The 13,477-nt window shown below is 41.0% G+C and overlaps 1 protein-coding gene across 1 annotated transcript in view; it reads left to right on the top strand.

Moving 5' to 3' along the window:
• LOC137619873 (DNA polymerase alpha catalytic subunit-like) overlaps positions 1-13,477 on the top strand; it is a 316,081-nt gene that overhangs the window by 71,553 nt on the left and 231,051 nt on the right. Inside the window, exon 3 of the mRNA XM_068350163.1 lies at positions 3,805-3,901. Coding sequence (XP_068206264.1) covers positions 3,805-3,901 — 97 coding nt within the window. The remainder of the gene's footprint in view (positions 1-3,804; positions 3,902-13,477) is intronic.

Below are 13,477 nucleotides of genomic sequence, written 5' to 3'. Positions count from 1 at the left end.
AGCTCAAGCACAGGTGTGAGAGGGGGGGGGTTGTTAGCAAGCTACCCTCCCCTACCCCCGCTAACTAGCTGTTTGGGTAGTGAACCCTCGTTAAAAATTAATGGCTCGTCATTTCAGCTACGCCGAAAGTTATACCCCTATTAAATAGCTAAGGTTTGTATAGTTAGGTAAAATACAAATTATCTACGAATTTGTCATTTTGAAATGATAAAAACTAAAAACAAAACACGGACACGTGTATGCATAGTCGGTGGAAGAAACAAAATTATTGTACTTAGAGTCTTGAATAAACAATCCTGGAAATAAGGTTCACTCGGACACTTACTGATGACAATTCAAGACTGAAATTGTTAATAGGTTCTCAGTTATTTACAGTCCCGGAGTTCGCAACCTTGGGGTTGCTAAGTAATTTTCTTGGGGCCTATTAATTCCCTAGCCATCTGTCTCTTCTTCAGTACCTTTTCCAATCCTAGGATTAACTTGGGTGGTCACGGGTATATTACTGTCTAATCCATTTTTCAGGACCTTTATTAATCACAGTATTAACTTGTGGGATCACAGACTATTTATACAAATAGATTTAATCCCTGGGCCATTACAGGATAGAATCCCAGCACACGTGACAGGCCAGGTATGCCAAAGCCTATAATTGCTCTCCTCACCTATAAACTTATTTTGGTCACAATTCACCCCCTGAAAACTCCAAAATTTATTCTCAGGGGGTGAATTTCACCTCCCATTGAGAACCTAAAATTCATCCCGGGGGGTTGAATTTCACCCCCATTGAGAACCTCTGTTATAGACCATCCTGCAATTAGAACTCTGCTCTAATAAATTATAGAGATAATGCTTACCTTTGTCCCCGAGTTTATCGCCAAGACTAAAAAAACCGGGGGTAGGGGATCCCATTCGGTCTCTTCAGTATTAAGTCTTGGTTCTGTAACCAAAACCCATTCCAACTGGTACTTTGCCCAGTGAGGAGTCTGTGATGTTACTTAAAAGAACAGCAGCAGCTCGCCCCTGTGCATTAGCACTTTGTCAGCATGGCGAAGGTCAAGAGGAGGGTCACAAGGAATACCATCCCCTCATGGATCCGTAAGGTTATTGAGTTCACACACAGATCTGACCCTCCTCCTATCAAACGACCCAGAGCTCATGACGTCAGGAGCATTGCAACGTCAATGGCGTTCAAGAAAAACTACTCTGATGGGCAGGTACCGCCAGCAGGCGCGAGGAAGCATGAGGCGACCTTCACCGCCCACTACCTGCAGGCTGTAACCACAAGAACATGGAAATGTTTTCCATTGGGCCTGTGGTGGCTGCACAGTAAGTGGTCTAAACACCTCAAGCTCAAGAGGGTTGAGGGCTGAGTAAGAAGGACTTGCTCTCTTCTTCCTTTCACCTTCTTAATTATAGAAATAATACTTGTTACATTCCCCAATACCCCTGCGAGGGATTCTTTTGTGTAATGTCACAGGACTCTCTTATCTTTACGATCAGAGTTTCTACGTTGAAAGACCCGCTGCATTGCTAGTATCACAAACACAGCTTCTGTAGGCTGCTAATAGTGTATAGCACAAGATTTCAGGGATAGTAGTGTTCCTACTACTCTCAGTCTTACACCAAGGTAGAGAAAACCCTGGGTCAATGCCAAGGCCAGTTGGCTGGGACTTTCACCCTCCTAAGAGGCGAGTCATGCCTAATGAATAGTGTAAGGTTTGTATTTGTATTGAAACAAATGACAAATTTGGAAGAAATTTACTTTTTTCCTAACATACAAACCTGATGCTATTTACACAAATTGGCCTGCCAGCCCGGTCCCCCAGTAAGTCCTGCCAGGAAGCAAAGTGGTTGCTCAGTCCAGGTGTGTAAGTGAGCGGGGTAGCTGACTAAGGCCCCCCCCCCCACTCGCTAACTAGCAGTTGGGGTGTTTATCCCTCGCTAAAAATATCATGGGTCGTCTTTCAGCTTCGCCGAAAGTGTACCAGGTTTGTGTGTTAGGAAAAATGAAAATTACAAATTTGTCATAATAGTATGAAAGAGCAATAGTTTAGGTTTATGAAAGGAAAAAGCAAGTCCAAGAGATGTATTTACAGTAGTATGAAACAGTAATGTTTACTTTTGATTTGTGAACCTTGAAATGCATATGACAGGATACCATAAAGGTTAGTCTACAGTCATACCTCTCTTCACGAAAGAATCTGGTTTTGAAATTGTCAGGCTACGAAACGAGATGCGAAGATTTTTGTGACTTGCATTGCAAAAAATGTTTCATGATAAGAAAAGATTTTTGCCAGCCAGGCCGAGAATTAAAGTCACCCATTAAAAAATTATAAAAAAACAAGTTGTTTTCACAATAGAAAATGTATATTTTGTAAGGGTAACTACAATAGTTCAGTACATATGGTACTGTATATTTTGTATATGTACAGTACAGTATATTACTGTATATTGTATTATTTTCCATTTATTATTGCATTATGTTCTAATAACTACTTACCAGGTATTGCCAGTTAGTTTAGGTATATTGAATGGTTCAAATGTATTTGGCTGTGCAGTATCATTATGGTTATACTGTAGCTTTATTATAGTATTTAAAATGGTGGTGTTGTAGGGTTTGGAACGAATTAGGCGATGTAAATGTAAAATGTGACTTGTAACACAAAATTTTCATGAGACGAAAGCCAGTCCAGAACGAATTAATTTTGTGTTGTAAGGTATTACTGTATTGGTATTTGAGAAAATGGCATAACAGAGAAATTGGTAAGGTCAGTGAGGATGATATATGAGGGGGTTAAGAACCACATTACAAACATAATATGGGAAGACAGGCATTCCCTATGGAGGTTGGCCTCCATCAAGGACCTATTCTTGAGTTCATTCCTGTTCCTCATCATTATAGATATTTTGGTCATCAAAATTAATGAACAAGGTAGAAATTTTGGAACCAATATTTGCTGGTGATTTGTTATTATAACGAGACAGGAAGAGCAGGAAGAAGTTTTTTTTAGCATGGAAAGGAACTCTTAAAAAGGAAAATATTGAAGAGGAACTTTTAAAACACAGAGTTGATGATTATTAGTAGAGAGGGACAAGTTAACATCCAAGTAGAAGATGGTGCTCACAAAAATGAGTTGAACTACTTGGGATCAAATATAAGAGAGGAGAGAGATACAGAGTGAAAAAACATGGCGAAAATGGAGAGATGTAACTGGATTTTTTTTAGACAATAAAATGTCATAAGATTCAAAGTGAAGGTCTATAAGACAGTTATCAAATCCATGCCATAATAAGGGGAAGAAACTTCTGCACTTCGTGGAAAGAGGAGTGATTTTTAAAAAGGACCAAGATAAGAAAGATAGGATGGATTTCTGGAGTTTATTACTGGAAAGTATGGAGAGTCAAAATATTGATGTAAAAGATAAGAAACTATGTGCATGTAATCAGAAGAGAGGAGGTGGAACCAATCAAGAGAGCTATGAATATGCCAGTGATAGGGGTTTGGGTTGTGGGTCAATAAGAGGATCTAATGGATGGATGTAGTGAGGAGGGACATGCTTGTGCTGGGACTAAGGGATGAAGATCAAAGGAATAGACATAGATGGTGAAAGTTGACTCGAGCAGCTGACCCTGCTATACGATAGGATCAAGAAGGTTGAAGGAAGAGATATTAGTTCTTGTTATTTTGTTTTTATTTTTTCATGCTTTTCAATTTCTCTTTTATGGACTGGGTGCTTTTTCTATTTGAATCCTTAATTTAGTAGTGTTCAGATTTTCTAACTAAGTAAATACAACACTTTACAGGTCAATGATGTAATGAATGTATATGAGGAGGTTGATGAACGTGAATACTCCAAGCGACGCCAAGACCGATTAGAGGATGATTGGATTGTTGATGATGGTATGTATTATCTACATGTTTGTTAAATAATTTTTTTTTGCTATTAGATATGTAATACTATAACTAAAAGTGTTACTAGTTTTCAGCTTCATCTGAAAGATGCTGGTGTTTGTGCTTGTTGTACTATCTAGGTTTTCTACTCAACATTGTGAACTCCAACTTGATCCTTTCATTTACCTCTGCTTGATTTAACATCTACTTAGTGTTAATAACTTTTAATTTTAATTTTTTAGCATTTCTCTTTGGTTTTATTTGTAAGGTGAGTGAAACACATGGTCAGAAGTAAAATATTAGTCTTTCATGTTTTTCAGATAATTTGTGCCTCCCTGTACATTATTATTCTGACTTCTGTTGCCGATATACTTACGCCTTTACACATTACACAGCAATTAAAGGCTACCATTGCTGTGTGATAGACAAATTTTCTTCACAGTCTGTGTCTGGCCACACAGACCAATGTAACAATCAATTAATTTTTCGGGTTAGGCTTATTATTGGGTGCAAATATTAATGCCATAAGAAAAGCATGTCCATACTAGTAATATACAGACAACTACATCAATCGCAAGAACAGGACGAAGATCTGTATAGATGACTGAACAATGAGCTAGCTGTTCTATTCGAAGACTTTAATGCAGCAGTAAACTGGGACACAGAATTTTACATTACAGTGAACCCTCGTTTATCGCGGTAGATAGGTTCCAGACGCGGGCGCGATAGGTGAAAATCCGCGAAGTAGTGACAGCATATTTACCTATTTATTTAACATGTATATTCGGACTTTTAAAACCTTCCCTTGTACGTAGTACTGTTAACAAACCACCCTTTAATGTACAGAACACTTAATGCATGTACTACAGCACCCTAAACTAAAACAGGCACAAATATTAAAGGCGATTTTATATCATGTGTTTCCTAAACACCTAAAAAGCACGATAAAAAATTATACAGTACTGTATGTTGATTTTTTTATTACCAATGTTTTAGTTTACGTATTTTTCTTAGGACTTCCAAATGAAATCTTTTTCTTTATGACGCCGCCTGAAACGACGGCGTGTACGCTCAGTAAACAACCACGCTCAGAACAAACAAGGCATTTAACGCGCATGATGATAGTGATAGATAATGATACAGTACATACAGTATTTACAGTAAAAGCATTTACAAAATATGTTACCTTACAAATATAAATTATACAGTACTTGTACGTAGCAAAGCAGGAAAACAATTTGAGAGAGAGAGAGAGAGAGAGAGAGAGAGAGAGAGAGAGAGAGAGAGAGAGAGAGAGAGAGAGAGAGAGATTGTTTTACGTACGAATGTAAATTTTAAACAAAAAAAATATGATAGGTTACAACATGTAGACTTTTAAAACCTTCCCTTTAACTTAATGCATACAGTACGTACATTACTAAACTATAAAACAGGTTAAAGTAAAAAATAAAGATTGTTACTGTACTCACCACGAAAGAAGTTCAAGAAAAACTTGAATGACGATGGCGATGAATTTGCTGCACAGTAGAAATGATGATGATGAAGCTGATGATGTGTTTCTACTGTGCAGTCAATGATAGTATTTTACGTCTCTTCAGACGGAGGTGCCTTTTCCTGGGACACCTCTTCAACTTCTTCAATTTCTTCCGAAGGCGTACTAGCAGGAGGAACTGGCTCTTTTTTGCGAGGCTGGAAGAACATTGTGATCGGAAGTTGTTGCCGCTGCTTCTTTTTTCGATCCAAGAGCATCCTGTAGGGAGTCATGATGTCATCGACCTTATTTGAGAATTGCATCGAGCGAACCATATCCCTCGTCCCACTCTTGTAACATTTCTTTCGCCTCCTTCATATGGTTGCAGAACTTGGCAAGCCGTTTTAATGTTAAGCCCGTTTCTTCGACATTTTCTTGGGTCTCTTCCTGGGCACCCTCACTCTCTTCTTCACTTGCCGATTTCGTCAGGTCTTCGAGGTCTGCGTCAGTTAGGGGCTGGGAATGGCAGTCCAACAACTCGTCGACGTCTTCAGTCGTCATGTCGCCAAACCCGTCACCCCCAATTATGGCAGCCAACTGCACAGATTTCCGTATTGCAGAGTGTTGGATTTCCGACGGAGTAAATCCCTTGTCGTCGTAAACAATCTCGGGCCACAACTTCTTCCAGCTCGCATTCACGGTTGCAGGTTTCATCTCTTGAAGTGCCTTTTGAATATTCTGCAGGCACGTGGCTATGGTGTACTGCCGCCAGTACGCCTTCAAGTTAAAATCTTCATCCTCGTCATCTTGGGCAGCATCCACACACGCAACGAGGTCCGCCAAGGTATTCTTCGTGTAGAGGGCCTTGAACGCCCTGATAACCCCCTGGTCCATCGGTTGAATTAATGACGTGGTGTTGGGGGGGCAGGAACTCAACCTGAACGCCCTCACGCGACAGGTCAGTTGCGTGTCCACCAGCGTTATCCATAAGGAGAAGGATCTTGAATGGCAAGCCCTTCTCTAAGAGATATTCATGGACTTGCGGGAATGAAACACTGGTGGAACCAGTTGGAGGTCAGCATCTTCGTAATCCATGCTTTTTGATTGTGCATCCAGTACACGGGAAGGAGATTCTTATTTTTATTTTTCAAAGCGCGAGGATTTTTCGACTTATAAATAAGCCCCGGCTTTAACAAAAATCCAGCAGCATTGCCACACATCACGAGGGTAACGCGATCCTTGAATGCCTTAAAGCCAGAGGCTTTGGCTTCCTCTTTGAACAGGAAAGTTCGCGACGGCATTCTCTTCCAAAACAAGCCGGTTTCATCCATATTAAACACTTGTTCCGGCTTGTATCCACCTTCAGCGATAATGTTCTTGAAAGTCTGGTTCACGTAAGTTTCAGCAGCGGCAGTGTCAGCGGAAGCAGACTCCCCATGCAGGGAAACGCTTTTCAGGGCGAAGCGTTTCTGAAACTTCGCGAACCATCCTTTGCTGGCGGAAAAACGTTGTTTCTGACGCTGGGAATCAGTGAGGTCCCTGGTTGAGGATCATCTACATCATCATCTTCTTCAGCATGGTCGCCATCGTCGTCATGAGGTTCCTTTGCCGCAAAATTCTCATACAAGCTCAAAGCCTTTGTTCGGATGGTGTTCGTATCCAACGCTATGTTCTTCTTCCGACAGTCGGCAATCCACACAGCTAAAGCACCTTCCATGCGTACGATCGTTTTATTACGCGTTGTAACGACTCGCTTCGCTGATCTGCTAAAGGTGATTGCAGCAGTCTTTCTAATGTTCGCCTCGTCCTTCTTGATGTAGCGAACGGTGGATTCGTTGATGCCAAAATGGCGGCCGCGTAACTTCTACCATCTTTTAACATGTCGAGAAGCGTAACCTTCTCAGCTATCGTCATCATCCTTCGGTGGCGTTTAGGCTCACTACCAGCCTTACTAGAAGCAGAACGCTTGGGAGGCATTGTAACAGAAAGTTCAACAAAAAGTTCAACTTAAAACAGTCGCACACAGCACAGATTAAACTTCACAAAGTTAAGAACGTCTACTCAGCAATACGCGGAAAGAGAAAGTGAACGATGCAGCCCCGCGAGAACTTTGATGCTGCGGGTAGAAGATGCGGGCAAAACACCAATCACAGGCTAGATAACAAAACTTGAGTTTTGATTCGTCATCTATCAGCGCTTGAACCAATCACAACCCGTCTTATACAGTACTATGGTGCGTTGGTTACTCATAGAAGATGTCCTGCGCACACTGAACGTACGTAGATTAAGTACAATACCGTAATAATAATAAATAATGATAATAATACTGTACAGTAATAATAATAATAATAATGATTAATAATAATAACAATAATAATTTTATTAACAACAACAACAATAATAATAATAATAACAATAATAATAAAAATTTACGTACGCTATTTTACGCCTCTCTCTCTCTCTCTCTCTCTCTCTCTCTCTCGTACGCTTACAGTATTCGAATTGTGATTTTTGCAACAAAGAATATTATTGGATGCAGTACTGTACTACGTACGTATACATACAAAAGATTCATGGAAAAGAAGCACATCCATTACAGTACACACCATTCTAATATGGTATGACTGCATCTGATTTGCGTTTCATGTTCGATTTAATTTTACTACGTACTGAATTATCGTATGATCACATTCTCTTTTCGTGTTTTATTTCTTTCTGTGCTGAATTATATATCATATGTAATGCAATGAACAATCAGTAAGAGCAGATATTACTAATTTAATGGAATTACAGGTAACAAAATATCGTATTTGGTTGTCTTCAGATTTCGCGGTATTTTCGAATTTTCCGGAAAATCCGCGATATGTATATATATATGGGTTATGGGAAAACCCCGCGAAGTGGTGAATCCGCGATGGTCGAACCGCGAAGTAGCGAGGGTTCACTGTACACTCAGAGAGACACAGGCTACTAGAATTTGTCAATAATGAATTCCTCCATCAGTGGATTGATATACCAACAAGGGGAAACAACATAAGAAATATTGTGCTAACGGAAGAAAATTCAATATCCAATGCATTAGTAGGCAAAAATGTTGGCAAAAGTGACCATGAAATAGTTATGATTCATGTAAATACTCTTCATCTAAAAGAAAAGAAACCTAAAGAAACTAGACTGTAGACAAAAGAAATTGGATACAACTGAAGAAATACTCCAAGAATTTAGAATACAATGAAACAGGCAACATAGGTACACAATGGGATTAATTTTTAGAAAAAATGTAGAGAAAAAGGGCTAAATGTTAACGCATAGAAGACTTTTAATAAATAGAACTTCACAGCCTAAATGGTTAAACCGAGAAAACAGATACTGAGCAAAGCGAAAAATCTATTTTTGGGCTTAAACCATGTCGTCCTGATGGAAGGTTCCTTTAAGCAGCTTTCTAAGGGATATTTGGCTACAGTGATACTCCCAGAGAATTGACCACAGGTCTCCAGAATTCTAACTCCTGGTGCGATTATCCTTAATATAACTCTTAAGGATACGGCATAATATCAGGGGAAGTATTTCTTTGGTACGACACATAGCAATCTTCACCCCGAATAGAGTTTTCCCTTTGGGGGGGAAGAGTGGCGAAATTAAAGGGGAGCCGTTATCAAGGTTACCCGGTGGATCCCCTCCCGGTACCACCCCAGCGAACTATTCCTTGTTGCATTTAAGCATGGATAGCCACAGATAGAGTAGTTTCGGGTGGGGACTTTGTTACATAGATGTATACTCCTTTTAGAAAGGAGGGAGGGTCTATCAGGACGACATGGCCATATCACCTAAAAATAGATTTTTCGCTTTGCTCAAAATCAGTTTTTTGGGCTCAGCCATCTCGTCCTGGTGGAAGTTTACCAGAGAATTACTTGAAAGTAATGTACTATATCTGTGGGTTTGTATAAGCACCTTTACCTTGACTCAGTTCCTTATATGGTCTCTCAGACCAATATATATATGACATTACCGTTATTTGTCATATCCACTAAGTTTGGAATTAACTTAGGGCTTCCTGCCCCCTGCAGGGAATATGTCGATACCGACTATAAAGCGTCAAGGTTGTATTTCGTAGAAACAAGGTGGAACTTTTTAGAGATTACCAGGTTGTTCTTACAGAGGTATACTGACAAGTATTTTTATTTTTAGGAAAATAAAAGGCTCTGGAATATTTATTCGATTTCATGTAGGGCGAATAAGACGCAAATATATTTCATGTATTTATTTGTATAGACAAAAGTAAATACAACAACGAATGTATTATAAATAGACTCTTTTAACATTTCAACATCTTCAAAATATATATATATATTTGTAATCTGTAAGGGAAGAAATACATATATGGGGTAATCACAGGTGCCACTCAGTATTGTGAAATTATTAGATTGATTTCACTTAGATGTTGGATATGTTTTAACACTGTGTACGAATGTTCACACGGCACTGGTGTTATTGGTTAGATTCTACACCTATATAGAACAGTTCGAGATTCACTAAAGTGATCTCCACTAACGGGTATTACACTAAAAGATGCTAATACCTGTTCACCCCGTATACTGTCAAGTCCCAAACAGTTCACTGTTCATCGCAGACTAGACAACAGGTTTTATAACACTACCTGCCGCCACCACAAAGTGTTTTATTTCATGCACTTGCTTCACGTAATGTTTATAGAAGACTCTAGAGGATTTCCAACCAGTACTTGAGCGGAGTCTATCAAAGTTCATATGCTGAAAGAAGTTCAGCGAGGAAGCAATTTTTCTAGGATCGTGACCTGCGGGTGTACTGTCAGGATCCGCTCTGCGAATAAAGTAGGTGAGTTTTGCCATCAGTTGTTTTAGGGATAAGTTTGATCCTGAGGTTTCACCTAGGAAGAGCTGTCCTTTCTTGAAGTCTGAAGTTCTTTGAAGATAGACCATAAGAGACTACTGGACATAGAGAGACATTTTCCTTCAGAGGGCAGATTCTCCAAGGACCACACCTCTTGGTGGGTAGCTCGTTTTTGTCGAGAAAGGTAGGATCGGGAAAAAGATTCAGTTCTCCCTCTTCTGTGAACTGAATATGGCCCTCGTTTCTAGATAGGGCCACTATTTCACTAACTCTAGCCCCTGAGGCTATAGCGAACAAGAATATCACTTTCTGTGTTAGATCCTTTAGGGTACAATCTTCGTTGTTCAAGTTCGAAGCTTAGTGCAAGACTGTCCAAGGACCATGATATGGGCTTTGGAGGGGTTGCTGGTTTAAGTATAGTGCATGCTTTCGGAATCTTATTGAAGTTTTCGTTCGACAAGTTCACCTGGAAGGTGTAGAGAAGAGGTCTAGTCAAAGCTGATTTACATGTAGTTATCGTGGTGGAAGCCAGGCCTTGCTCATAAAGGTGGATAAAGAAGGAAAGGCATAAGTCTATCGAGATTTCTGCCAGTCTGTTTGTTTTGACAAAGGAGACCCACTTCTTCCAAGATGATTCATATTGTCTTCTGGCTGACTTTGACTTGTATTCTTCTATAAAGCCGATGTTGTCTTTTGAGATCCCGAACCTTTTCTTGGCTGCTAAGGCAAGAAAATCATGAGATGTAGGTTTTGGGTTCTCAATGATGAAGCGTAGACAGTCGACTTCTGAACCAGTTGGGATAGAACTGGATTCGGTAGAGGAAACAGCCTCAGCTTCAGTTCTATCACTAGAGGGAACCAATTGCTCTTGGGCCATTTGGGGGCCACTACTGCTGCTGTCCCCTTGAAGGATCTCGGCTTGTTGAGGACCTTCAGCAGGAGATTTGTTGGAGGGAACAGATAGATATGATTCCATCTGTTCCAATCAAGGGACATAGCGTCCGTCGCTTCTGCCCGAGGGTCCTCGTATGGGGCCACATATCGAGGTAGTTTCTTGTTGTCGCTCGTTGCGAAGAGGTCGATCTGCAGTTCCGGGACTTTTTCCAAGATGAAGGAGAGTGATTGCGTCTAGGGACCATTCTGACTATTGGTTTTCGCTTGGATAGAGCGTCCGCCGTCACATTGCAGAACTCTTGTAGGTGAACTGCTGATTAGTACCATCTTTTCTTTCTTGCCAAGCGAAAGATGGCCAACATTACGTGATTGATATAGGGCGATCTCGAGCCTCGTCGGTTCAGACATTTCACTATGACCTCACTGTCCAAGACCAACTTGACGTGGGCTGATCTTTGAGGGGATAGTTTCTTCAACGTTAGGAAGACTCCATGGCTTCCAGAATGTTGATGTGAAAGGTCTTGAACTGGTGTGACCAGTTCCCTTGTACTTTCCTTTGATCGGAGTGGCCTCCCTATCCTTCCGGTAAGGCATCTGTGTGGCTGACTACTGACGGTTGAGGTGGTTGTAAGGGAATTGTCCTTGCTAGGCTCTTGACCTTTGACCACGGTCTCAGAAGTGATCGCAGTAAGGTCGGTGTCGATCTCTGTTAATCTCTTCGAGCGTTTGATGCGTATCTTCTCCAGACTCTGACGCATCCATCAGTTGTGCTTTCAGCACTGGGTCTGTTACTGCTGTGAACTAGAGAGAGCCCAGTACTCTTTCCTGTTGGCATCTTGAAATCTTGTTGAATTTCAGTAGTCTCTTGACAGAACCCGCAATCTCTCTCCTCTTCTTCGGTGGAATGTAGATGCGGTTGTACTGCAAGTTCCAATGGATTCCTAAGCATTGAAACTCTTGAGCTGGAGAGAGGCGAGACTTCTTGTAGTTGATCTTGAAGCCCAGATGGTGCAGGAACTGGATCACCTTCATGGCTGCCTGCAGACAAGCAGTCTTGGATGCTGCCCACACCAGCCAGTCGTCCAGGTATGCTGATACCTGAATGCCTTGTAAGCGTAGCTGTTGTACGACTGTCTGCAAGTTTCGTGAATATCCTTGGGGCTATGTTTAGTCCAAAGGGCATGGCTTTGAAGACATACTTTGTCTTCTGTAGCTTGAATCCTAGGTAGGATGAGAGGGGGCGGCTGACTGGAAGGTGCCAGTAAGCATCTGCCAGGTCTATTGAGACTGTGTACGTTCCTTTCGGTAACAGGGTCCTTATGTGTTGTAAGGTTAACATCCGGAACTTGTTCTTGATGAACTTGTTGAGTGCAGACAAGTCTAGAATGACTCTGAGTTTGTCCGAGTCCTTCTTGGGAACACAAAACAGCCTTCCCTGGAATTTGATGGACTTTGCTTCCCTTATGACCTTTTTGTTCAAGAGTTCTAGGGTATATTCTTCCAATAAGGGGGTGGAATGTTGGAAGAATCGAGGAAAGGAAGGTGGAGTTTTGTTCCATTTCCACCCTAGTCCATTCTTGATTAGGCTGTGGGCCCAGGGATCGAAGGTCCAACGATCCCGAAAGTGGAAGAGTCTTCCTCCTACCTGGAGCATCTCATTGCTTAGATGACCCGGAGGGTTTGTTACCCTGACCACGTCTTCCTCTACCCCTTTGGGGGTTTCTTGAGGAGCCTCTTCTAGATCCTCTACCTTTATTATTATTATTATTATTAAATGCTAAGCTACAACCCTAGTTGGAAAAGCAGGATGCTATAAGCCCAGGGGCCCCAACAGGGAAAATAGCTCAGTGAGGAAAGGAAACATGGAAAAATAAAATATTTTAAGAATAGTAACAACATTTAAATAAATATTTCCTATATAAACAATAAAAACATCAACAAAACAAGAGAAAGAGAAACTAGATACAACAGTGTGCCTGAGTGTACCCTCAAGCAAGAGAACTCTAACCCAAGACAGTGGAAGGCCATGGTACAGAGGCTATAGCACTACCCAAGACTAGAGAACAATGGTTTGATTTTGGAGTGTCCTTCTCCTAGAAGAGCTGCTTACCATAGCTAAAGAGTCTCTTCTACCCTTACCAAGAGGAAAGTAGCCACTGAACAATTACATTGCCGTAGTTAACCCCTGGGGTGAAGAAGAATTGTTTAGTAATCTCAGTGTTGTCAGGTGTATGAGGACAGAGGAGAATCTGTAAAGAATAGGCCAGACTATTCGATGTCTGTGTAGGCAAAGGGAAAGAACCGTAACCAGAGAGAAGGATCCAATATGGTACTGTCTGGCCAGTCAAAGG

The sequence above is a fragment of the Palaemon carinicauda genome, chromosome 26, assembly GCF_036898095.1.
Source record: "Palaemon carinicauda isolate YSFRI2023 chromosome 26, ASM3689809v2, whole genome shotgun sequence".
NCBI lineage: Eukaryota > Metazoa > Arthropoda > Malacostraca > Decapoda > Palaemonidae > Palaemon > Palaemon carinicauda.
The sequence above is the reverse complement of the archived record's forward strand: the minus strand, read 5'-3'. Positions and strand labels throughout refer to the sequence as shown.